At 47.4% G+C, this 27234-nt stretch overlaps 1 protein-coding gene across 4 annotated transcripts in view; it reads right to left on the bottom strand.

Annotated features, from left to right (window-relative positions):
- CLEC16A (C-type lectin domain containing 16A) overlaps positions 1-27234 on the bottom strand; it is a 645672-nt gene that overhangs the window by 567533 nt on the left and 50905 nt on the right. For all 4 annotated transcript variants that reach the window (XM_085632123.1, XM_085632125.1, XM_085632126.1 and 1 more), the window contains exon 3: positions 13475-13608. In XM_085632123.1, coding sequence (XP_085488249.1) covers positions 13475-13608 — 134 coding nt within the window. The remainder of the gene's footprint in view (positions 1-13474; positions 13609-27234) is intronic.

The following is a 27234-nucleotide window of genomic DNA, read 5'->3' as shown; positions in this document are numbered from 1 at the left end:
CATAGGAGGGAACACATATAAAAGGCATTTATTGTTTCTTGGGCTTACACTTGCGAAACGCGACATCGCACAACATTGGAAGGCAACACTCCCACCCAGTCTTGGTCCCTGGAAGAAGGCAATGGATAGGTGCCTGTCCGCTGAAGTTGCAGTGTTTCAGGCCAGGGGATGTCCACAAAAACACAAAAAAATCTGGGCAAAATGGGCAGCGTATCGAGGCATAGACTTGTCACTCCTAGAGTCAGGGGCTCCCTCAGATCCAATCGATAGGCTGGTAGTGTGGAATTCACCGATATGATACGAGGTGGTTTGTGGAGGTAAAAGTGGCAAAATTGCAATATGACTGTTTTTAATGCACTAACGGGGTATGGTGCGTGGTTGGGGAAGGGGGGGGGGGTTTCGGGTCTGCCGTTTTGCAGACTTTATTGGGGATAATATGGTGCCTTGCTACTATACATTGTATTCATTCATGTTTGATGCTCACTGGGGTTGCCCATATGGTACCTTGAAAACCAATAAACTTTGTTGTAAAAAAAATTACAAACCATAGACATTTTTGAATATATGTGGTTGTCAGGCCATTCCTGGAGCAGCAATATTAACTTGGCTATACTGCTGATGCCAGAGTTGTATCGCAGACTGAGACCTTGAACTTTGATGCATTAACCCGTACATGTAAGCTACACAATCTTCAACTAAGGGAGGACCTGAAGCTTCCGAGAGAAGAACAAAGCACTGCCAGAGACCAGAGGTCCTATAGACCTGGTGCTGATTAAACCTTGTATTCCACCAAATACAAGAGTATTTTTTTCACAGAACATGTGGTCAAGCATCATCATACCCAAACACATTCTGTCTGCCTCATTTATTGACTTTCAGTAGTGTTTATCTGTTGAGTCCAGTAGTCCACCTTTAAAAAACAGCAGGAATCTAGTAAGGACTTTGCACTGAGGGGCTTGGGCTAATGAGACCACTCACCTGGACTCCAGTCCTAGGAGGCAAGATGGCGGGCGCTTGAGGCTGCAGTGCCTGTCAACCAGAGCAATGTCGGCATGGAAAGGCTGAGATAGATGCTGTGCAGTGCTGACTGATTGAATGGCTCCGATCCCTCTTGGAGGATATCCCGCTGAGGGCAAATATACAACATTAAGGTTGGCAATGCTAATAGGACTGACCGTCCTACGCTACTGGGGTAGAACGCAAGAAGCACTAGCAACCCACCTGGAAGCTTGCCCGAGCGCCTGGATGGCGCCGAAGATGTCGGCTGCGGCTACCGCAGCGAAGGCGAGAGCGGCAAGACTCGCACAGCGGGAGACTGCTGAGGTGGGAGGAAAGACGGCGAGATCCCCCGATGAGTCGCGCGACGCTCCTCCAGCTCCCAAGGCAGCGGGACGCGGAAACGCTGCTAAACCTAAGGAAGGCAATGCAAAGAGAGGTCCTACGGTGGCCGAGCTGTTCCGGAGAACTCCGCTTCCGGGTCGGGAGAGGAAGATTGGAGAATGCGGAAATGCAGCTCCGGCCGCAGCTGTTGCACCTGCACCTGCACCTGCACTGGCGTTGGCGCTGATGACAGAGACGGATGCCGAAAGCGGGGGCGAGCCGGCAGCTTCATCTCCGCCTTCCGTGTCGGGTGGGGGGTGTGAGGCTGCCGCCGCTCGTGACGCTCCTGATGCTCCCGGTTTGGCTGCGGTTCTTGGCAGGTCAGGGGCAGAAGAAGGTATGACTGTCTTGGTTCTCTCCTCCTTCGGGACGGGTGTCAATGGGGGCTGTTTAGAGGTGGAGACCCAACGCAACATGATAGCCAGTAATGTTTCTGATGGCCCGCTGAATCTCGCACACGCTCATGAGAATATAGAGAGCATAGAGAGCGGTGCTGAGCTAGATACAGAGCTAGATCCCAGCGATTTTTTTTTCCCTGTCGGATGGGGCAGGGCAGTCAGATGAATCCGCCTCATGCACCACTGACGAAAGTGGATCAGAGGAGAGGGACAGAGATATTGTGACTAATTCAAAAACGATGTTGAAAAAGAAAAAAACTCACTCAGGTTTGAAGGATTTAGCATGGGATTACTCACCTACTAGCCAACTAATCGCCCCTTGCCCTGCTCCCACTTCTCAACAACAATCCGACTTCACAATCCATCTAGACCCTGCACCTTCGGCCCTCGATACTATCCTACAAGCTATTGCCGCACATCGGGAAGAAACATCTCAGGACTGGCGCAAGGCACAGACTGCTTTGCGCAAAGTCCAGGGAGTAGTGCGTAGACTAGCAAAGACATGCAGCTCTTTTGGCGAGCGCTTGACTGAGATTGAGTCAAGGATTGTTTCTAATGAGACCGAAACTGCAGCAGTTGCAGCTAGGGTGAGCTCTCATGAAGCCGAGTTGACAGATGTCAAATGGAAATTGGAAGAATTTGAAAATTACCAGCGAAGGAATAACCTACGACTGCTGGGGGTTCCCGAGGGGGCCGAAAGCGGGGATGTTCGCTCTTTTGTAATAGATCTGTTTCGTGATACCATGCCCGAGCGCGCCAGCTGGGATTGGGCCAAAGAAATTCAACGGGCTCACCGTATGCCATTTACCTTGAGACAACCGCAGAAACCTGGGGCTTAGCCTCCTGCAATCCTCATCTTTTTTGGTAATTTCCTGCTTCGTCAGGCTGTTTTTGAAAAGGCCAGGCCGGAGTCTAGGCGAACGAGGAATGATATTTCGTTCTTCGTTCGCCCAGATTTTTGCCACTCGACTGTTGAAAGGCGCTGGAGGCTGCGCCAGCTAATTAAACCTTTTCAGGATAAAAAAGCTCAAGCCTACCTAAATAATCCTGCACGGCTAAAGGTGATCTGGGGAGGAGAAGCTAAGTTCTTTACCTCAGAAATAAAAGCAAAGGAGTATTTAGAAGAGTTGAAGTAGATACAATAGGGAAAGGGAGGTAGGAAAAAAAATAAAAGAACAGAAAGGAACAGAAAGGAATAGAAAACGGAATTCTGAGGTTTAAAAAAAAAAAAGGGGAGGAGGGAAGGGGTATGGAAGGAGGGAAGGAGAGAAAGAAAAAGAAGAGGAAAGGGGATAAGGAGGAAAATATAATCATAATTATAAAACTAGGATCAAAACGTTAGAGAGTAGCTTGCGTTTGTCTTTTGGGGGGTTTTCTTTTTTTTTTTTTGCTCCTTTATTTTGATGTGACGGTTTTCTCTCCTCCGCTGATGTTACTGTTACTGCTTTAATAATGCAAGGGATTAATTGAACTCTGCACAGTGAATGTGAAACTTAATCGGCACACGCTCTGGTTGTACCGAGCACGACCATCACAAACAGACCTTGGTGTCTGTATGCCTCACTCTGGGTGTTGGGTGGGAGGGAGGGCCTGTCATGTACAGGGAGGGTGTGTGGGAGGGTGGGGGTGGAAAAATGGGGGGGAAAAAAGCAATTCCAATAAATAATTTGAAAACAGTGGCAAAACAAATAACTATGAGGATGGTTTTGGTTCATTTTTTGATGAGCAACGTAAGACTTCCATATAGGCTTTTTTACTCATTTGGTATAATCAAGATGATAAGCTCTGGGAGATTAATTAATATTTCAAAATGGGGAGACTAACAATTTGTTCTTGGAATGTGGCGGGGCTGAACGACAGAAAAAAAAGAAATCGACTAGGACAAATAATTAAGCAAAAATCTTTCGACATAGTTTGTTTACAGGAGACGCATCTTCCCTGGGAAAAAAAGATCTGCTTAAATTTGGAGGATATGATATCGCTGTTAGTACAACACAAACATCTAACACTCGGGGTGTAACTATACTAGTAAAATCATCTATTCAAATAACATCGCGCAAAAAAGCTGATGCCCTTGGGAGATGGGCAATTATAGAACTAACCTCCGGCGTAACTATCTGCTCAGTTTATGGCTCGAACCTAGATGACCCTCAAATATTTAAAGATCTTGAATCAGAACTTGTGTTCTGGCCTAAATCGATGGTTTTTTGTGGAGATTTTAATATATCTATGAGATTACCAGATAAAAGTATAAATTGTTTAGGGTATGTGGGAAGAAAACCGAAAGTACATAAAGCAATTTGTCAATTTATGGATATCCATTGCTTAGTGGACGTATGGGTAAAAAAAAAAAACATTCAGATCCTGGGTATACCTATTTCTCGCATCCCCACAGTAAATATGTAAGAATAGATTATATACTTACAACAACGGACCTGGCTGATCATGCTGAGATCACTAAACTCCCGAAATTACTATCCGACCACAATCCCTTGACTCTGTCGCTTCAATTAGATAATTTCACTAGACCTCGCACTACTTGGACACTCGATAGGAAATTATTATCTAATCAGGACTACATTATATATATAAAAAATTGGACAACAATTTTTCGATATGAATCGCTATAGTGCACAGAGGGGAATGGTATGGGACTGTTTCAAAGCTGCCCTCAGAGGCGAAACGATTAGTTATGTGGCAAGGCATCGGAAAAAACAAAATAGGGAACAGCAAGCACTGATGCAGGAACTTATAACAGCTGAAGAGAAACATACATCTTTAATATCAAATGGTGGGGAGGCGGGGTCCAGTATGTGTTGTATACTTGTCTTGAAAACAGAACTTAACAGCTGGCTGAATCAGAAAGCGGCAGAGACGTTTCAAGCACATCGAGCTAAGCTGTATGAGAATGGAGATAGAGTGGGGAAGCAATTGGCAATGCGTACTAGACAGAAATCCACATATAACACTATAACTACAATTAAAGCTAACAGCCAGGAATATACGAACTTTGAGGATATCGTTGAAATTTTCCAACAGTATCAAAAGCTATATCAAAACGAGATCCCAGCGGGGTCAGATGGTTTGGATAAATCTGATAACTCGGATGAAATAGAAATTTTTATTAGGGAATTTATGAGAGATACGGAAGGATTCAAAATAATTGATAATGACACTAGGGAAGATCTGGATAGAGAAATTGACATTGCAGAGCTTCAATTAGCTCTATCAGGCTTAGCTTCAGGGAAAGCAGCTGGTCCCGACAAGATCCCCCTCGAACTTTATAAAGTTTTAGGTACTCAAATTTTACCATATTTAGTTGACCGGTTTATCGGTATACAATCAAGCGGGAACCCCCCTGAATCCTGGAGAGATACTAACATAATCGTCTTCCCAAAGAAAGGCAAGCCAGCAGATTTACCTACATCGTACAGGCCGATCTCCCTGATCAATTCGGACTCTAAATTATATGCAAAAATTATGGCTAATCGACTCAGGAGGGTTATTGAACATCTGGTCTCCCCGTGGCAACATGGCTTTGTCTCGGGCAAAGGCACAACAGATCATACCCGCAGGGCTATTGCCTTGTTTGATGTTATGTCAAAGACGGGAGACCCAATGTCAATGATCCTCCTCGACGCTGAAAAAGCGTTTGATCGGGTGTCTTGGAGATTTCTGTGGGGAGTTTTAGAAAAATGTAATCTCGGGCCGGGACTTATTAATTCCATAAAGGCCATGTATCAACAACCCAGGGCCAAGTTACAAATGATGGGTTGTGAATCGAGACCTATTATTATCTCAAGAGGTACCAGACAGGGGTGTCCGTGCTCCCCGATATTGTTTGCGCTATATATAAACCCCTTGATCATTAGACTATTATACAGCCAGAAAATAAAGCCAGTTATCGTTGGGGAATACGAGACAAAAATTCTAGCATATGCCGATGATGTGGCAGTTTTAACACCAGACCCCGCTGAGGCTATTGTTGAAATTGAAAGAATTACACGTCAATTTGGACATTACTCGGTATATTCTCTAAATAGAGATAAGACGGTTATTCTCTGTACTGAAAATATTATATTTACTGACCCCCGGACTGCAATAAATGCGACCTATCTAGGAGTGTGCATCACTGCGAAAATAGAAAACATTAACAACCTGAACTATGATCCCCTAATTAAGAGTATTACTAAAGATCTTCTAAGGGTAAATAACCTACATCTATCCATTATTGGCAGATGTAATTATTTAAAAATGAATACTTTCCCTAAAATATTGTATTTATTTCGGGCTATCCCCCTGTTTTTAGAGGAAAAAATCATGAAATTGCTTGAGTCCCAAATGTCTAGTTTTATATGGCAGTATGGGAAAATCAGGAGGTCAATGAAATATTTATCTCTTCCTCAAAACAGAGGAGGGCTAGCTGCTCCGAACCTGAGGCTATACCATTGGGCAGCCCTTCTTCAACAAATGGTACCCCTCCTTGTGATGAATGAAGATAATCAAGATACTGTGATTCCCTCTATCTATGAAATAGCATTGGGGAAAGAAGCTCAGGGACTCCTGTTAAGACAAACCGAAATAAGATATTATAAAAAAACCAAGCTGAGGATTATTACTAGTGCATGGACGGTCTGGAGGCACGCCGCTAAGCTGATGGAAATCCCGAAATTTAATAGATATACACCTCTTTGGCAATCCTCGATATTACCATCAGATGTTAATGATGTAATTGCAAAAAAATGGGATAGAGCAGGGATACATACAGTTGGTGACTTTTTGGGGGTTGGGACAGGCCATAGGTTTTTACATTTACAAAGCACTTTTGGAATTTCGAATAGTGATTACTTTAAGTTTATTCAAATTAACTCTATCTTAGGGTCCAATACGATTCCTCTTGAAACTGTACCATTTATGGATGTCATTGTTAGAGACTCTATTCGGATAGGAACTATGTATGATACTCTCCAGGAGAAGCTTCCAAGCGATCTAGATAGTGTTGAAGCCTCATGGGTCGAAAAACTACGTAACCCCGATATTGATATTGACATGAGTCTGATTTTAATATCTCAACTGCTCCTATCCTCAAATTTGAAAGCACAATTATACAAGACAATTTTTAATCTGTATTTTACTCCTGCCAAGCTGTTTTTATGGGGAAAAAGAACAGACGACTCCTGCCCAAGATGCGGATTAGGACCGGCTACTCTTCCTCACATGTTTTCAGATTGCCTTGCACTAATACCACTTAAAAATATGGTGTTAAGATTCTGGGAGGAGGTATTTGGACATAAGATGGTGTTTTCTAGCACACTTTATATTCTTGGATATGAGAATACCCTAGGTTTTAGCCATGAAGAAGAGGCATGTCTTTTTATAGGGACGGCTGTTTTTAGAATCATACTAGCAGCACAATGGAAAGATCCGCATCCGCCCAGTTTTCAGATGTGGTTAGCCAGATTTTTGGGGGTGTATAATCAAGAGAAAACCATCTTTGCTACTAGAGCATTGCGCTCTAGAATTTTTGGGGAAAAAAATCTGGGCACCGATTACAGCTTGGGCGAATGGAGCTCGGCAATACTAAGAAGTCTATGAATTTTTTCCAGCTCGAACCGTTACCTCTCCATACTACTTTGTATTCTTCTGTTATGTATTTTATTGTCATCATCGAGTGTGTATTAATGTGTTTACATTGCTGCTATATTTATTGTACGATCGACTTGCTCATCTGTATTTATTGGAATTGCTAATAAAAATATAATTTAAAAAAAAAAAAAAAAAGGAAGGCAACACTCCCACCCAGTCTTGGTCCCTGGAAGAAGGCAATGGATAGGTGCCTGTCCGCTGAAGTTGCAGTGTTTCAGGCCAGGGGATGTCCACAAAAACACAAAAAAATCTGGGCAAAATGGGCAGCGTATCGAGGCATAGACTTGTCACTCCTAGAGTCAGGGGCTCCCTCAGATCCAATCGATAGGCTGGTAGTGTGCAATTCACCGATATGGTACGAGGTGGTTTGTGGAGGTAAAAGTGGCAAAATTGCAATATGACTGTTTTTAATGCACTAACGGGGTATGGTGCGTGGTTGGGGAAGGGGGGGGGGGGGGTTCGGGTCTGCCGTTTTGCAGACTTTATTGGGGATAATATGGTGCCTCGCTACTATACATTGTATTCATTCATGTTTGATGCTCACTGGGGTTGCCCATATGGTACCTTGAAAACCAATAAACTTTGTTGTAAAAAAAATTACAAACCATTGTAATTGTAATTGTAAGGTACTTGTTAAGCGCGATTGCTGCCCGAAAGCGTCCAAGCGCTGAGTAGAAGCAGAGAGTGATCTAGAGGACAGTCTAGGAGAGGTCGGATTTGGCAAACAAATGTGTCTTTAGATTTTTACGAAATGAGAGGAGGTCAGGATTGGATCGAAGTGAGATGGGGAGGGCATTCCAATGTTTAGCGGTGTTCAGGGAGAACAGCCTGCCCCCCGACCTGGCTCGCTTCACTCTGGGGACAACCACAAGGAACGCATCCGTCGACCGGAGGTTGCTATTGGGTTGGTAAGGAGTGATAAGGTCGGAGTTGATGGCAGGAGCTGTTTTCCAGACGGCGTGGTGTGCCAGGCACAGTGCCTTAAAGGTGACCCTCTGCCTCACTGGTAACCAGTGGGGAGTTTTCAAAGCAGGTCTGGCTGACTGAGTGCGCGGGATTTCCAGCAATGTGCGAGCTGCACAGTTCTGAACGACCTGCAATTTTCGGAGAGTTGTCTCCGGTGCCCCTATATATAAGGCATTGTTCGAGTCCAGGCGAGACTGGATGAGGCCTTGCATCACCACCTTTTTTGCCTCGAGGGGGAGTAGCGGGAGGACCTTCCTCAGGATCCTAAGTAGGCCGAAACAGATGGAAGACAGTTTTTTGGCCTGAGTGGAGAAGGAGAGTTTATTATCCAGCCACACCCCCAGGCTTTTGACACTGTCCTTGGGGGTGGGAGGAGAACCCAGAACACTAGGCCACAGAGAGGTGAGGGAAACCGGAGAGGGAGGGCCTAGGAGCAGAAGCTCCGTTTTATCACCGTTTAGTTTTAGGGAGGAGTTGGTCATCCATCCCTTGACGTCCATCAGGCTGCGGAGTGCCTATTGTTCTTCGTGGCCAACGAGACCACAAGCTGGGTGTCGTCGGCATATGACACAATTTTGATGCCATATGGTTCAACAACACCCGCCAGCGGCCTCATATAGATGTTGAACAATACAGGGCTCAGAGAAGAGCCCTGTGGTACTCCGCAGCTCAGAGGTTTACTCGAGGACACCATCTCTCCGTCGAAGATCTGAAACGATCTCCCAGACAAGAAGGAATCGAACCACCTTAGAGCGTCACCTGAGACTCCGATGTTATGGAGACGGTCCAGCAGGGTGGTATAGCTGACCGTATCGAAGGCGGCACTTAGATCAAGGAGGATCACTGCCACTGATCCTCCCTGGTCCAGTATCCTTCGAGTTTCTTCCGTGACGGCTAGCAAGGCGGTTTCAGTGCCATGCTTTGGTCTGAAGCCTGTCTGGGATGTGTGAAGTAAGGAGTGGTCCTCCAGAAACTGGACCAGCTGCGTGTTTATATGCTTTTCTAGCACCTTGCTGGTCCAAGGGAGAAGTGAAATGGGACGATAGCTGGAATGATCGTTTGGGTCCAGGCTGGGCTTTTTCAGCAGTGCCCGTACCATGGCCTGCTTCCAAGCAGTGGGGACTGAGCAAGCGGAGATAGAGGTATTTAGCAGATCCCGGATGACAGGTAGAGTGGCTGGGCTTGCCTGTAATAGAACTTCTGGAGGGGCGGGATCACGGGGGGAGCCAGATTTTACTTGCCGTGCCACCTTGCTTAAAATGTCAAGATCCAAGGGAACAAAATGCTCGAGGAGAGGCTGATTGGGGTGCCGAGGTGCTTTAGGGGGGGGAGGGTGGAGTGTATCCGGAATTATGTCTGAGGTGGGGAAGGTGGAGTAAATTGTTGTGACTTTATTATAAAAGAAATCCGCAAGCTCGTTGCATTGATCCTTGGTTTTGTTGGGTGGGGGTGCTGTGTTGGCGATGGTGCAATGTTTTATGATTTGGAAAATTTCTTTTGGTTTAGATTTTGCTTCTAAAATTCTCTCAGAATAGTAAGTTGCCTGGGCCTTTCTGATCCCTTCTTTATAGACTTTAATCGACTCTTTGTAGGAGGCCTTTTTGTCTGGAAGGAAGTCTAGGCGCCAGGCTCGCTCTCGTTGCCTACAGAGGCGTTTTAGTTGTTTTAAAGAATCGGAAAACCAAGGGGCAGATTTCTGTGGTCTATTCGAAGAAGATTTGCGGACCGGGAGGATCGAATCTAGCGAGTGGGTAATCCAATTTTCGTAGTGAGAGTTGGCCATATTAGGATCTGGGCCAAGTGAGGGGAGGGTAGAGTCTAGTTTAAGCAGCCAGGGCTCCAATGGAAGTTTGGACCAGTTCCTCCTAGAGGAAACTTGAGGAGGGAGCTGGGGGGGTTTTGTATTTGACCCAAGTGAAAGGGACCAAAAAATGGTCCGACCATGGGAGGGGGGTGGGTTGACCAACAATTAGATCCGTGCAGTTACTGAATATGGGGTCGAGTAGATTGCCTTTTTCATGAGTCGGGGCAGCAACCAGTTGGGATAGTTGGAGGGCTTCCAGATCCTCTAATAGATCCCGAGTGATGTGGTCTGAAAGAGAATTAAAGTGGAGATTAAGGTCTCCTAAGATCGTGTAGTTGGCGGCAGAGAGGATTCTTCCCGCTATTGTCTCAGGAAGAGACCTATGAAACTCTTTTACAGGCTCCGGGGGGCGGTAAATCAAGGTACCCGAAAAGGTGTTATTGGCGCTGAGCTCTATACAGAATGCTATACTCTCACATTCAGGAATAGTCTCAGCTGTGGTATAACATCGGTACTGGTTCTTCAGAATGATTGCCAGACCTCCGCCTCTCCCTACCGATCTGTCTGCTCTGAGGATATAATATCCTGCGGGTAAGGCTTGAACTACGTCTGGTTCAGAGTGTACAGTGAGCCACGTTTCTGTCAGAAATACTGCGTCAGGCTTATGTTCTTCAAGCAGCATGGCAATCTGTGTACTGTGTTTGGGCAAAGATCGGCAGTTTAGCAAGTACATATGGTACGTTTGTGTAGTGGCTGACGGGGATTTATGGAAAGAGTGCATGCACCCTGGACAGCGGGCGGGCAGTTCCAACGGCGCGAAAGTGTGGGAGCACTTAGGAGTAACAATCCTACCTATGCTGTGTAGGGCCGCGGCGCCGTAGGTCACGGTGTGGCTATCATGAGAGCCAAAGTTTATGGCCCCAGGCCCCGGCAGGTCGCGGACGGGCGCAGACGGGCTTGCCTTAGGCGCGCCCGCTGCGCTCGCCCGCTGCGCGTTCTGAAGTTACACATTTTTGAAGGGCCGTAAGGCGGGAAGTGGGCGTGGCCTCACGGGGGCGTGTCCAGCGGCGAAGGCAGCCGGTGCTCAGGTCACGTGAGCGCTAGGTCTGCTCTGCCGTGCCCTGGAGTGCGAGTGTTTCCAGCGGAAAATCACAGTTTAAAAGGTGAGTTTTGGGTTTAAAAACAGTGCAAGATACGAAAAACAACCTCTCCCGGCTTCCGCCTCAGGAGTCTAAGCTTCAACACAGGGCGCTCGTAATTCAGCGCTTTTGAAGGCGGGAAGTGGGCGTGGCCTCACGGGGGCGTGTCCAGCGGCGAAGGCAGCCGGTGCTCAGGTCACGTGAGCGCTAGTTCTGCTCTGCCGTGCCCTGGAGTGCGAGTGTTTCCAGCGGAAAATCACAGTTTAAAAGGTGAGTTTTGGGTTTAAAAACAGTGCAAGATACAAAAAACAACCTCTCCCGGCTTCCGCCTCAGGAGTCTAAGCTTCAACACAGGGCGCTCGTAATTCAGCGCTTTTGAAGGTGGGAAGTGGGCGTGGCCTCACGGGGGCGTGTCCAGCGGCGAAGGCAGCCGGTGCTCAGGTCACGTGAGCGCTAGGTCTGCTCTGCCGTGCCCTGGAGTGCGAGTGTTTCCAGCGGAAAATCACAGTTTAAAAGGTGAGTTTTGGGTTTAAAAACAGTGCAAGATACGAAAAACAACCTCTCCCGGCTTCCGCCTCAGGAGTCTAAGCTTCAACACAGGGCGCTCGTAATTCAGCGCTTTTGAAGGCGGGAAGTGGGCGTGGCCTCACGGGGGCGTGTCCAGCGGCGAAGGCAGCCGGTGCTCAGGTCACGTGAGCGCTAGGTCTGCTCTGCCGTGCCCTGGAGTGCGAGTGTTTCCAGCGGAAAATCACAGTTTAAAAGGTGAGTTTTGGGTTTAAAAACAGTGCAAGATACAAAAAACAACCTCTCCCGGCTTCCGCCTCAGGAGTCTAAGCTTCAACACAGGGCGCTCGTAATTCAGCGCTTTTGAAGGCGGGAAGTGGGCGTGGCCTCACGGGGGCGTGTCCAGCGGCGAAGGCAGCCGGTGCTCAGGTCACGTGAGCGCTAGGTCTGCTCTGCCGTGCCCTGGAGTGCGAGTGTTTCCAGCGGAAAATCACAGTTTAAAAGGTGAGTTTTGGGTTTAAAAACAGTGCACGATACGAAAAACAACCTCTCCCGGCTTCCGCCTCAGGAGTCTAAGCTTCAACCATAGACATTTTTGAATATATGTGGTTGTCAGGCCATTCCTGGAGCAGCAATATTAACTTGGCTATACTGCTGATGCCAGAGTTGTATCGCCGACTGAGACCTTGAACTTTGATGCATTAACCCGTACATGTAAGCTACACAATCTTCAACTAAGGGAGGACCTGAAGCTTCTGAGAGAAGAACAAAGCACTGCCAGAGACCAGAGGTCCTATAGACCTGGTGCTGATTAAACCTTGTATTCCACCAAATACAAGAGTATTTTTTTCACAGAACATGTGGTCAGCATCATCATACCCAAACACATTCTGCCTGTCTCATTTATTGACTTTCAGTAGTGTTTATCTGTTGAGTCCAGTAGTCCACCTTTAAAAAACAGCAGGCATCTAGTAAGGGCTTTGCACTGAGGGGCTTGGGCTAATGAGACCACTCTCCTGAGTTAGTTAATTTGGAAAGCGAACCCCTTGGCCATAGCACTTACCTGTGGGACAAATATAAGGGGGAAAAAATAGTAAAAAATTAAATAAAAATCAATGCTATTCTCACATTTCTTTATATGTGCTTATCATGGCTTTTATTAGGTCTTCCGGTTTAATTTAATACAAGATAAGTATTCAGCCACCTCAGTATTTTAAAATAGCCAGGAATTATCTCTAGTAAAATAAGTAGATCCTGCCATGTACATTAAAGATTAGGCGACTAGATGAGGCTAGGTCTCTAGAAATCCAGGTCATGTGGATATTTTAAAAGGGAAGTTTCGAAAAACAAAAAAGGTGCCAATCACTTTGCACTATTAAGTGTACTGCGCATGAAATACCACGCAACATGTAAATTAATTTACTTCTTATAGTCATGGCCTGGCTTATAACACAAGGGCTGTAGGTCAGAGAATTCAATAGGAACTGTTACATTAAACTTTATATCTGTGTTCATTACACATTACTTATATGTCAAACTTAGTGGATTCAAAAAACAACAACCATATAATAGCAGCAATGCATGCAACAAACAGGAAGACATGCATGGACAAATAAAGGAAACTAATGTGCACTTACAAAGAGAAGTCTCGTGACTGATATTTTCAAAGAGGATGTTCAAGGTCTGGAGTAACTGAACACAGACATAACGACCAGATTTTTGGCGCAGGATGTTCAAAAAGAAAACAAACATGTTCTTCTCCAGGAAAAAGCTACAAAAAAACAAAAAGCATGTAAATAATACAATACTATGATACAGTTTCACGGTGACGTTTGAAAATCATTTCAGAGCAGACACTGAAAATCAAAAGATTGAAAGTCTAAAGAAACAACACTACCTGTGTAAGATCACCACTTCTCTCCAGCACCGTTTAATCCATTTGACACTTCGAGCATTAAAATGCCCTTCAAACGTGCTTTGTTATTTAAGATGCACCCCACTTTCATACTTTCTGAAGAGGAGTGAGGCATGTAAGGGTGAGGCATGTATGGGTCTGCAGCGTCAACTTCTGGGCAACAGGAATATCTGAGATAGTGCCCCATTTCAAACTTCTCAGAGTTAAAGCAAATGTAATTTAAAACCTGGTATGGTTTCACGGGTAAGAATTATTGAAAAAGTGACGAAAAAAAAAAATCAAGCTTAAGTTCAGCATCAGATACATACAGTAGAAGCATAATTCTGAGAGTCAAGCTTGTGAAAGGAGACGGGACGAATGCTTGCAAATAGTCTAAACTGCTGGCAATCGCTCTGGGCAGCATTCCAACCCATCTGTGCCACTCTAGACTGAGGCCCACGTTGTGCAAATCAGTACTGGTCCAGCTCCTGAAAGGAATAGTCCTCCCCGAACTGACAGGCAAGGTCCACTCCAGTAGGCAACACAATCAACTCCAGACGGTTTCACCCTAGTTAGGCCACGTTGGTGAGGTACTGCATGGATTCTGTGGCACCGTGAGCAATGGACCCACATCTGGGTATACTCTTTACAATGGGCAAAAAACGATGTGTTTGAAGGCTACCCGCAGCGATTGCCAGTGTTTTCAAGTCAGAAGTACTTATATCGCGCACATATCACTCTTCCGAGTCTCATGGTGCTTGCAGACGGCTCTGAGAAAATGAACAGACCGGAGACTAGTTTCCAAAAAGCCAGGTCTTTAGCTTCTTACGGAAACAGCTGTGGTCTGACGTGTTGCGGAGATGGTAGGGCATCTTGTTCCAAGATGCTGGGGCCAGATAAGAAAAAGCATGGACCCCCTGTCTTGCAGTGTGAATTTTAAGGGGGGTAAGCAGGGCAGCGTCACTAGAACGCAGAGCAGTGGAGGGTTGATACCATCGGAGTTTCGGCAACCAATATTTTGGGCCGCTGCCATACATTTGCTTATGGGTTAAACAGAGTTTTGAAGAGAGTTCGTTTTCTCACAGGGAGCCAGTGAAGAGTGTTTAGGCAAGATGAAGCCGAGGTTCTATATGGGCGGTCTAGGACCAGCCTCGCTGCCGTATCCTGGAGAACCTGGAGTTTATTTAAAAGATCAGAATTGATAGCAAGCAAAAGAGCATTGCCATAGTCCATTCTATTGATAATTAGACCTTGTATTAAGGGTCTGCGGGCCTCGAAGGGAAGCCACTTGAAAACTTTGCGAAGGCTCCGCATGACACCGTAACACGTGCCGATAACCTGATTCACATGCCCCCTCATAGACAAGTTGTTGTCGATGTAGAAGCCTAAGTTTCGGACCACATTCTTATGAGGAGGACACGGGCCGAGCCTAGACGGCCACCAGTCGTGCGACCAGTGGTCAGTTGCTTTGCCAAAGAGCATAATCTCCAATTTGGTCCCATTTAACTGGAGATGGTTAGATAGCATCCATTTATCCATGTGAATCAGACAATCTTTAAGGCGTTGCTTGATTTCACAAGGATCAGGACCAAGAGTGATCAGAATCGGAGTGTCATCAGTGTAGGATATGACATCAAAGCCATATTGTCTGATCACTGCAGCTAGAGGGGTCATATAAAGATTAAAAAGGGTGGAGATCAAGATGGAGCCCTGGGAAACGCCCATCTTTACTGGTCGTTCACTGGAAGTGATGTTTCCCATCTGGACAATAGTTTTGCGATCCCTCAAGTAACTGCTGAACCATTTCAAGCCCGGCCCCCTGACCCCAATCTCCCAAAGTCGTCGTTCAAGAATATGATGGGAGATGGTGTCGAAGGCCGCCGACAAGTCGAGCAGAATGAGGATAGCTGACTGATGTTTGTCTAAAGCTAATCTGATATTGTCAATGACCTAGATCAGAGCGGTCTCCGTGCTGTGTGCAGCTCTGAAACCGGATTGGGAGGGATCTAGAAGTCCGTGGCTTTCAAGGTGGCTCACCAGCTGTTTATTTACCAGGGACTCCAGTATTTTCCCGAAATAAGGTAGTAAAGAGATTGGCCGATAATTCAAAAGTGCCTCCGGATCCGCCAATGGCTTCTTTAAAATGGCCTGATTCTGGCTATCTTCCAGCACGGCGAAAAGTCGGATTCTGCCAAGGACTTATTGAATACTTTGACCAGTCCAGTTAGTACTGTAGGAGCAAACATAGGTAAAAACTTAGAAGGGAAAGGATCATCTGGAGAGCCAGATTTGATTTTTATCATGGCCTCGTGACGGATTTGGGGTCGCATTCCTTGAAATCATGTAAAAGTTCACCATAGCCAAGTGGGGGATAGGGGAGTTCTTCAATGTCGATGTAATTAAGGGCAGTGGGGAAGGTACGATGGATATTCATGATTTTTTCCTCAAAAAATTCTGAGAGGGAATCAGTCCACTTTTGAGAGATGGATACAGTAGGTTCATTAGTAGAAGTAGTGAATTCTTTGAGGATATGATATAACTCCTTTGAGGAGTTTTCTGCCTTATTTATCCTATTTACCAAGTGTTTTAGACTATTTGCAAGCATGCCCCCCATCATCTCTTCTGCGTTTGTTGCAGAACACCTTAAATGGCCAAGAAAAAGAACACACGTGGGTCCCGTGCCCGCTGTGCCGCAGGATCCAAGCAATATCTCAGTGACGAGGCCTACAAAGGCCAAAACCAGACTTGGGTTGCTTGTAGTCCCTTTAATGAAGGACTTGTCTTGCAGTTCAGGATGGACTATTCCCTTGACAGGCCGGGACAGTACCGAATTGCTTAAAGCCATCTTCAATCTAGTAAGTCACAATGGGTAAATAAAATGATGGGTTGGAATGCTACCCAGAGTGACTGCCAGTGTTTATGACCAGTGTTCCCTCTAATTTATTTCCTTGTGTGCGGCAGTTCAAGATCTCTGGGCGCTGCAACCAAGGCTATTTGCACCAAAAAACAATTTGTACGTTTGAGTGCTTTGCTCAGCAATATAAATCTGTGGCAATCACCACTCCAAACCTTTGTTTACAACGAGTGCGCACAAGGTGCATTACACACACATTTAGCTCTATTTAATAAGGTCTTCGGACCATTTTGCAATGTAGATACGCACCCCTGTGACATGAATGGTTTACTTCTGTAGCACCTACATACACCCCAGGATAGAAAAGGACAGTGCACAGAAAATGCTACCATCATAAGTATTTACTTAACAGCAGGTTTGATGCAAGAAGTCAGAAGAATGAGACAGTTAGTATTGAGCTTGAACCGGGATCCGGGCTGGACCAAGTGAAATATGCTAAATTCTTTCCCAGTGTAATTTACCAATACAGGAACACATTGAGCAGGGCCCACAGGTTGTCTGCTTTCGGTTCTGAGCAGGAATCTACAGGCAGTGAAGGGGCTTTCTTATTTACAATTTAAGTTGGCCCAAAACAAAGGCCTCATTTAAAGGGCCAACAGCCTTAGTTTTGTTCAAGAATGATCTTGGCTTGGAGCCACCTGGAGCCTAATACCTAGATTCCAACGCAATGGATGGTAAACAAAGGCACACAAGTATCACTTTACAAGTCAAGTACTTAAAAGAAACATTTGAGGCAAGTTTTTGACTTTACCTTTCCTATACAAGCTACATGCATGTATTCTTTTTTGATAATTAATGTTATTGATTTTGCAAAGAGATAGTGGTAAAAACATAAGTACAAACAGTACAGCATGGTCAGCAGCACCACAAAATGTGGCATTTGGCGAGTGAAACAATCTTGTGACATTATACATGGTTGTTTCTCTATCTTCAGCAGGACATATAGGATGAGACCTGGGAATACAAGGAAGTTAATTAGTCGAGCATTCCCAACCATTTACCCCATATCCTCCGGTGTTTGGTCTGACAACCCCTAGCCTCGGACAGTGGTAGTTCTTGTGCGGCGCACCAGTCCACTCCTCTGCGCCATTTAGTTATAGTGGGTGGGGTGGGATTCTTCCATGCCATTGCTATGTCGCGTTTGGCTGCTACAAGAGTGGTCCCTAGAAACATTGTGTCCGCTCTTGATCCATCTAACTCATCTGTGACACCCAGTAGTATGTTTAGTGGTTTGTGTGGGACCTCCCACCCCAACACCCATGTGAGCTCTGCCTCCAGGGCAGCCCAATAAGAGGTTATATGTGAGCAGGACCATACCATGTGGAAGAAATCTGCAGGTTCGGCACTGCATCTTGTGCATGTTGGGTGTGGAATTAGGCCTGCTTTGTGTAGGCGGGCTAGGGTGAGGTAGGAGGCGTGCACGTAGTAAAGCTGAACCAGACGAAGTCTAGCTGAGACAGTGATAGTCTTGGCGGCCATCAGAGCGTCTCTCCAGTCCTCCTCCTCCAGAGGGCCCAACCAGGTCTCCCATTTAGCTCTCAATGGGTCAAGGGAAGTAGGAGCGTTGTTAGTTAGGGAGCGGTATATACGCGAGACTCACCTCCCCCCCCCCCCACTCCTGACGTTACCCATTGTAATCTGAGCTTCAAGGGGGCTGTGTTCTGGCAGTGATGTTCCGGGGTTTTATATGCATTTCTAGGGCATGGCGAAGTTGTAAGTATCTGTAAAACTGGGACGGGTGAAGCAAGTGTCTGGTTTGCAGATCTGCAAAGGAGCGGATATGGTCACTGACCCACACAGCTTTAAGCTGGGAGATACCAATGAGATCCCAGCTCTTAGAACCTTCCAGACCCCCACCTCCCACAACCATGTGCCCTGCCATAGGGGTGTCTGCTGAGTCAGTTTGTCCTTCCAGTGGGTGTGTCGTAGGGAGGCGTTCTAGGCTAACAGGACTGTTCGGGTCACCATGGGGAGGGCCCGAGGAATGGGAGATCCATACATCATAGCCTGAACCTGAGAGAGGCCTAAGTCTTTAAGTTTGGTCCTGCAAGCAGGGTCAGACCACCCCCGTTGAACTAGTCGTTAATTACCAGGAGACAGGATGCAAGATAATTTAAGTACAGGGTCGTTAGACCCATGCCTCCGTCGAAGGGTGGGATTTAGCAGTACGGAAGCGCCATATGCGGCCGGGGGCCACTCCAGAGAAACCTTATAAATAGACTGTCTATTCCTCTAAACCAGATTCGGGGGACATGGAAGAGAGTATTCTAAATGACGTAAAAGAATCGGGGGAGAATCATCATTCTGAATAGTGCTATTCTCCCTAGCGAGTTAAGTGATAGTTTTTGCCATTTCTGCAGGTCTAGTTTGGTTTTAGCGACCAGAGGAGTCATGTTGAGTGCCCAGCTTAGGTCGGGAAGTAGGGCGACCCATATACCCAAGTATTTGAAGGATTGCCAATCGAAACATTCCCTTGAGAGATGCAAAGGGACTAAAGTAAACTTGGCCGAGTTCAGGCGCAAACCGGAGACTGCAATATATGTAGACATCTAGGACCGGATCGGGCCGGGTCTGCGAGAAAGAGCAGAACATCGTCTGCGTATAAAGCAATTTTTTTTAAACTTCTTGTTATTGAGTACAGGTCAATCTTAAGAACACACGGTTATAAAATGAAATCTTCGTTTACATAGCACGTCTTACAGTCCATTACCATATCCATGACAGTTGTCCATTTACTACCTATACATTAGTAAACATCGACAATCATCACTCCATACCCATTTGGATCAGCTAGAAGTCGTCTCGGACTCAATCAGTAGTGGAGTACAGATGTTCCCTCTATAAGCGTTCCAGGTTACCCACACTTGTTCCCACTTTTTAGGGCACCCCCGGTGCATGCGCGCCGCCTTTTCCGCCACCATAGCACCATCCATATCGTTACACCATTCGTGGAGCGTCATAGAAGATTGTGAACCCCAGTATTTGGATATATTTCGCTTGCCAAACATCATGCTCAGCGTTGCCCAGTCCTGTGCTGCATGAGTAAGGTCAGTAGGTTCCCAGATATTTAAGAGACACCTCCTGGGCTCTGGGACGACAGTCACTCCACTAACTTGCGTAATGGTTCACAGGATTTTTTCCCAATAGGACGTTATGACTGGGCACTCCCACAGTGTATGATTAAAGGTACCAACTGCCCCGCATTGTCGCAAACAAAGTGTGTTCTCAGCCTTTCCTATTTTGTGTAGGGTATCTCTCGTATAGTAGATGCGATGAAGTATCTTTAATTGTACTGGTCTTCATTCTGAGGATATCGCCACTACGCGTGGGGATGAAAGCACTTCCTGCCAATCTGTCTCATCTAAATCCCCAACTTTGGCCAGCCATATGTCACTGAGAGGTTTTGTGGGATCTGGTTGATTATTGATGATTTTGATATATGTGAGGGAAATAGCCTTCTTGTCCATATACTCTGTTAATAGCCTATCTTCTAATGGGGAGGCCTCAGGGAGTGTAGTGCCAGCTGGGATAGCCGCCATGAGTGCATGCCTGATTTGGATGTATCTAAATATTTCGGAATGCGCCATCTCGTATTCCTCCTGGAGGTGGGCAAATGTAACAACTTCTCCCTTTGCCCACAAATCACCCACCATAGAGATTCCTATGGAGTCCCACCGTCTAAAACCTTTACTAGTGCTAAGTTTGCCCAGCCCTTTTGTTTCCCAAAGTGGGGTAAGCTGGGTTATGACTCCATCCCATCCTAGATTTTTGAGGACTATGTGCCAAATTTGGACTGTATGTGCTGTGGGTCCTATCAGTGGTATTGTGCGCTTTTTAGTGTATAATGCCCTCATTATTCCTCCTTCTCCCAGACTATGCCTGTCTGAACAGAACGCTGGGTCGGTTTGTGGGGTGTGAAGCCACTGATTAAATACTATTAGCTGGGAAGCCCAGTAGTATAGTTGTATATCTGGGAGTGCGATTCTGCCATCATACCAACTGTTTACCAATTTATTCATGGCGATTCGGGCTGTTTTTTTGTTCCAGAGCAAGTTTGACACTTCAAGGCAATTAAAGCCAAAGTAGCTTGGGGGAACTAGAAATGGGGTATTTTGCAGGGCATAGAGAAACCTAGGAAGTGCCATCATTTTAAAAAGCATGGCTTTTCTGAGCAGTGTTAAGGTTAGGACTGACAATTCTTCGCGTCTTGTTGAAGTGTTTTCAGAGGTGGCAGGAGGTTTTTTCCTATGAATTCCTCAGGTAGTGGTGTGATACAAATTCCCAAGTACTCAAACTACACCCCTTCGGGAGTTGTGGCGGGGAGGCAGCTAAGGATGTACAGGATCGACTTGGCTCAGTTTATGGTATATCCGGAGAATTTGCCATACGACTCAAAAATATCCAGGAGTCCGATGATGGACCGCTTGGGGGATGCCATGTACAACAACACATCATCCGCATATAGGGATCTACGGTCTTCCCATCCCTCCCCCCAATGGAGCCCCCGAATAACCGGATCCCTCCTTAACCAGGCTGCCAGTGGCTTCAGTATAAGAGCAATTAAAAGTCGAGATAGGGGCCATCCTTGACGCGTTCCACGCCCCAAAGGAAAGTCGGCTGATATATGACCGTTCACATCTACGTGAGCTAGGGGTTTTGTATTTAAAAGTCGTATCCAGGCACAAAATTTGGGGTCAAAGCCTAGATGTGTAAGGACAGCGAAGAGGAAGGGCCACTCAACCATATCAAAGGCCATACGTGCGTCTAAGGAGAGGATGACAGCTGCCTCTTGAATTGTGGGAATCCACGCCATGACACTATGTAGACTCCTCAGATTAAGGGCCGTGTTTCTTCCAGACATGAACCCGGATTGGTCCGGGTGTATTAACATAGTGAGATGGGAGTCAACCTAGCTGCCAGTAATTTAGCGAGTATTTTGGCCTCAGCATTTAGCAGCGATATGGGCCGGTAGGACGAACATTCCCAGGCAGGCTTCCGAGTTTATGAATTGCCACTATTGTCGCCGTACGCTGGTCCCTAGGGAGTTCTCTTGCTTCAAGGCTAGCTTCAAGCATGTTCAAGAGGTGTGGCGTAATAGTACTTGCTGTTTTTTTGTATAGCTCAATAGGGATGCTGTTAGATCCCCCCGCTTTCCCTGATTGTATGTGAGTGTATGTGAGTGGTCCGAGATACGCCGGAGGAGCATATGTATTTCCCTGAATCTACAACACTCCGGAGCTGGCTTGAATATCATGCTGATGCGAGAGTGGCTGTGGTACGCCGCTGAGGTGTGGGTGTACTGGGTTTCCCATGGATTCCAGGATCGCCATACATCGCAAATACCCTTGGCTTTAGCCCAGGTCGCTAGCTGTTTGGCGTGAGGTGCGGGAGATAGAGGGAGTCCCCGTGGTGTTGCACCTGGGGTGCATGACAGAGTTGAAGTCTACTCCCAAAACCATAGTACCGAGAGGTAAGGAGGAGAATATTTCGCCAATGCGGTTTAGGGTCTGTGTGTGGGTAGCACCAGGGATGTAAATTGAGAGGACATGAAGTGTTTCTTCGCCCATTGTTCCAGAATTACAAAGCGGCCATTGGGGTCTCTGGTAATTGGAGTAGGTACGAAAGGTAGGTTGCGCTTTAAAAGGATTAGGACCCCACGTGAGCCCCGTGTGAAGCCCGAGTGCCAGGATCTATCAAATCCGTACATTGCAAGGAAGGGACAAATATTGCCCATGAGGTGGGTTCTTGGAGCATGAGAATGTCAGGGCATGTCTTTGAACATGCCGCAGGACCGCCGTCCATTTGATCCTGTTTAGTAGGCCATTTACGTTCCATGACATGATACGGAGAGAATTCTCTTTGTATGTCATTGTATCGTGGTTAATGTGAGAAGCCCGTAGCGCCTCGGAGAGCTGCTGTGCAGTAGATGCTCTGGAGACTGAGAAGTGTAAATTATGTGTTTCGTTTGTTGACATGTATTTGTGGTGCTGTGTCATACTAACGTGGAGCTGAGATGCTGTGAACTTTGAGTTATTGAATAACTAGAAACTTGGGACAACGGCCCCCACCCACGCCCCCCCACCCCGCGCCCTATACATCAAAAACAGTAGCATCTTTCGCCCTTCAACCGTTGAGATGAACTAAACTATAACTTTTAGAGTCAATGGAGTATGGTGAACCCCTCTTGTTATAGGATCTGAGTATACATCGGCAGAAGTATATGATTGGTTTGAAAATTTGCCATTGTTCAACTGAGTGCTGTCTGGTGTGACAGGTTCTGTTTGTGATGCCCTGTGGGAGCTTCAGCTTTCGATAGCCGGGCTACGGGAGAGATCTGAGTCTGCGGAGTCTATGGCCATAATTTGAATGAAGTTCTCTCCGTGGGAGAACGATCTCGGGAACCGGGGCCCCGCGGACGGCGGGCCTCCGGCGATAGGACCCGGTGCTGGTAATTTGGGGAGGCAGTCACTAGTGAGCTCGACCTGGCCATGCTCGCCTTTTGCCCCCTTGGGGACTGCGTAAGTCTCCTTCACGGAGCAGGGTTGTGTGAGGTTGCAGCTTGGGCTTCTGGGTCGAAGTCACAGATCGGAGTCAGAGGGGATGCTCCTCCGCCAGCCAGGTCCAGGCCGCTTCGGGACCATCAAAGAAATTTGTTTTTTCTTGGAAGCCTACACGTAATCTTGCTGGAAATAGTAGCCTGTACTGTAGGTTGAGGGCGCAGAGTTTGTGTTTCACGTCTGTATAGTATTGTCTCTGTGCTTGAACTTCCCTGGTGTAGTCCGGAAATATCATGATGGTGTGATTTTGAAAAGTTAGGGTTTTCCGGACGCAAGCTTGCTCCAGGATCAAGTCCCTATCTCTAAAGTTGAGGATCCTTGCTATAATGAGTCGGTGCACAGCACCTGGGGGAGGTTTTGGAGAAAGGGATCGATGGGCTCGTTCCACCGCGAACCAAGTAGAGAGCTTGTCTTTGGGCATGAATTGATCCAGTTTTCAATGAATGATTCCATCGGTCCATGTTCTACGCCCTCTGGGAATCCTACTAGACGCAGGTTGTTGCGTCTGGATCTATGTTTGGCATCCTCAGCCCTCCTGTGGAGTTCTTTGGCCTAAGTCTGCAGGCGGGTCATCTGTTCCTTCAGATTTGTTATATCGTCCTCGACAGAGGAGATGCGAGATTCAGTTTCAGTGATCCTGGCCGTTGCATTGCAGAGGTCCTGCCGGAGCAGGGCGATGTCAACTCGTACCTCTCCAATCTTATTTTCGACCGAGGCCTGCAAGGCGGATTTGGCTTGTAGGATCGGGTTGAGGTCTCCATTCGTTGGAGTGTGTCCTTCTGCAGCCTTGGGTCGAGTCCCATTCTTGTTAACTGTGTATTGGTCCATTTTAGTCAGTGTCGTGGGTGGTTTCGAACCCCGGTCTTTCCCTATGGCCGGGAGGTCTAGGGAGGGTCGATGGAAGGCAGTAGTATTGGTAGTAGTTAGACGGTTTCACAGGGAGGCTATTGGTCGGTTCCCGTGGATGGCTTTGTACCTCCGTGGATCACTTGCGACTTTCTGGGATGAAGGGGCCACTGCATGCTTCTTGATTGGACTTGTAGCAGCAATCAGGCAAGTTTACAGTTAGTGGAGGAGGTAGTCTTCCGCTGAGCAGCTATGATACGGCCGGGAGTCGGTTTCGCCCAGGGACTGGGCACCACTTACTGGTACTGCGAGTGATAGTGCGCTAAGTGAACAGGGATGAAGACAGGGTAAGTGATTATTTCATGCTCGCCCTTTTAGCAGGTGTTTCTGGTGGCTGTCAGTCGCTTAAGTGCTGGTCTTGGCGCAGTCGCGTCACGATCAGGTGGGAGGCGAGTGTTTGTTTTTCCTAATGAGGCAATTTGCACACGGAGTTGTTGGGCCCGATCAGGCACGGAGGGGGGTGGCCATAGGAGCAGACTGCTGTGCGGCCTTGCAGCTGGTCTCTCCACCCGCAGGGGTCCAGGTGTCGCACCGCCACTGTGTCTGCAGCAGCAGGCAGGCAGGTCCCACTGCGACCCGGGGGACTCTTCTCTGCAGTTGAATTTTGCCACGGCCGGGACGGCGGGGGGTCCGTCTTGCCTCCCAGGAGTTCACCCAGGGCGCACCCCACTTGCCGCATGTAGTGCCCCGCCAAGGGTCAGGGGCCCGGCAAGATGAAAGGTAGGTGTTGTTCCTCACAGCGAGCAGACCAAATCTAGGACTGTAGGGGGTCCAACAGGGCAGAATGGGGGGTCTCAGAAGTCTACCACTGCGTGATCTCGCAGTCGATCACCCCAGTCGCGGCCGTCTAGAGGTTACCGCGCCAGGCTGCTCAGGAGGTCAGACTGAGTGCTCCCCCCCCTCAGTAGAGCTCAAGGCCTCAGGTCTAAGACACATGCTGGGCCTGTGTCTTTCCAATGTTAGTGGGGCTGCAGAAGTGGAGGGCAAGGCGCCCCGCAGGTAAAATAGGCTGTGCCGTGCAGTGTTGATTTAGAATGTCCCGGGAGGATTTCTACAGGTGGAAGAATGGGCAGTGGGGGTGGGAGGGGACCACTCGTGGGATCCCCGCTGTCTGATTAGGACAGCCGATCCACGACCTTGTAGTCCTCTCCCTGCTATGGGTGCAGTCAATTGCTGGTCCGAAAGGCCTGAAGCCGCGTCTGCACCAAGAAGGGAGGATTGAGACAGGTGTAGGCCTTTTCTCCCCCACGCGCCGCAGCCCGTCAGACTCATCAAGACGCAGGAGGTCTGGGCAGCAAGTGCTCTTGTCAAGTCGGCGGGCCCAGATTTATTGTATCTTCAGGGCCGAAGGGCGACCGCAGGACCAGACACTACGCTTAGGTCCTCTGTGGTCGTGGGCTGCCCCCCCACCCACAGGATCTCGGCGCCAGAAGGGGGGGGGGGCACTTGGAGGCTCCCCGCTGCTCACAATAGCAGCCGATCCCCCAGTTTTGTCTCTGCTGCTGATCAGGCACAGTCGCCGCAGGCCCAAGCCTGCACGCCAGCCCCAGAGGTCTGGTCGGGGGGAGGGAGGCCCCACCTAGGCCGTCTGCCAGATCCCTCTCCTTCAGGCTGCGGGGAACCAGGATCGCTGCGCGGCCTCACGGCTCCGGAGGTCGTCTTCGCCTGGTGAGTTGTTCAGCGCCTCCGCCTGTCAGCAGGGCACAGCGCAGGGGGGGCTCAATCTGCCGCAGGGAGTATTTCTGATAGCAAGGCCCCGCGTCCAAGCACGGGTCACATCCCGACGGGCGCCGCCATTTTGACCTCAGGGCGGCCCGGAGACCAGTGCGCAAAGCCAACCGTAGCACCTGGTTCTGCAGTATTTTCGGCACTGGTGGGCAGTCGGAGGTATTTTAGGGTCTTGGCGATGAGTTAGGGGAAAGGATGGTTGTCGATGGCGATGTATTCTGGAGCGGATGACGGAGGTGTCCGGAGCACTCTTAGAGTGCGACCGCCATCTTGACGCTCCAAGCCACACCCCTACATGCATGTATTCTAAGAAGGTAGAAATATATTACGTGCATAACTGGGAGAAACAAAGTATTGATTTAAAATATAACGTTGCAGGGGCCGTCTGTATTTATAAAAATGTATTACTACGCAAAGGAATCCAACACTATACCTCAAATTGAGAAGGAAAACAATAAGGTTTTAAACCCATGTCTTGCAGTTTGCAAGAGGCTTGTTGATTCTGGTTCATAGCTCACTGTTCTACATTAGGATTGCAATTTATGTACTGCAAGTAATAAAGGATGTGTGTCAAAAGTAGTAACCCACTTACCTATCTACAAAAAAAAAATGGTGATTTGCAGGTTACATGATGTGCTTTACAGGAGATGCATTAACCTTCTATGCAGTTTCGGCACTTGTGACATCTCTACCCAAACCGGGCAGGGACCCCACTGATATTACGGCATATGGACCTTTATCATTATTAAATACGGAGTATAAAATATTGAGCAAATTTCTAGCTCGCCGCCTACTGTTGATGCTACCAAATCTTGTACACAAACCAATGTGGCTTCATACATGATCGGAGCACGTCATTAAACATACGGAGACCTTATCATGTAATGGATGCGATCCTTAATGAACTCCAAGCGGCGGGATGTAGATCACTAGTCTTTGTGACTGGGTGTGAATGTTTGCATTGTTCAGCATTCTGTCCATCAATTGTTTCTTTTGCATTTGTCAGCCTAAGTGGGAAGGGTATACCTAGACGTGGGCCCCGTGCTCACTGAGCCACTGGTTTCAAGCTAGCCTGGCTGATGAGGGGTGATGCCCAGAACCCGGTCCCAGGATGCTTGTTTCCGTTCCAGGGAGGACCTGGCTTGGTAGTTCGGGCTGGATTGTACCCATGAGGCGCAGGATCAAGACTGGTTTGCATACGGCTGGGTCCAAACTGGGGTGGCGTGGTGAGCAAAAGAATAATGGATTAAACCCAGATCATTGTGACTGAGTGTTAATATTTGCATTGTTCAGCATTCCGTCCATCAATTGTTTCTTTTGCATTTATCACTAGATCTGCGTCAGGTGTTTCATACCCTAAGCTGGGAGTATATGTTGGTCGCCCTTAATAAGTTTGGT

The sequence above is a fragment of the Triturus cristatus genome, chromosome 10 (assembly GCF_964204655.1).
Source record: "Triturus cristatus chromosome 10, aTriCri1.1, whole genome shotgun sequence".
NCBI classification, from domain to species: Eukaryota; Metazoa; Chordata; class Amphibia; order Caudata; family Salamandridae; genus Triturus; species Triturus cristatus.
Note: the sequence above shows the minus strand (reverse complement) of the source record. Positions and strands in the feature narration are given on the sequence as shown.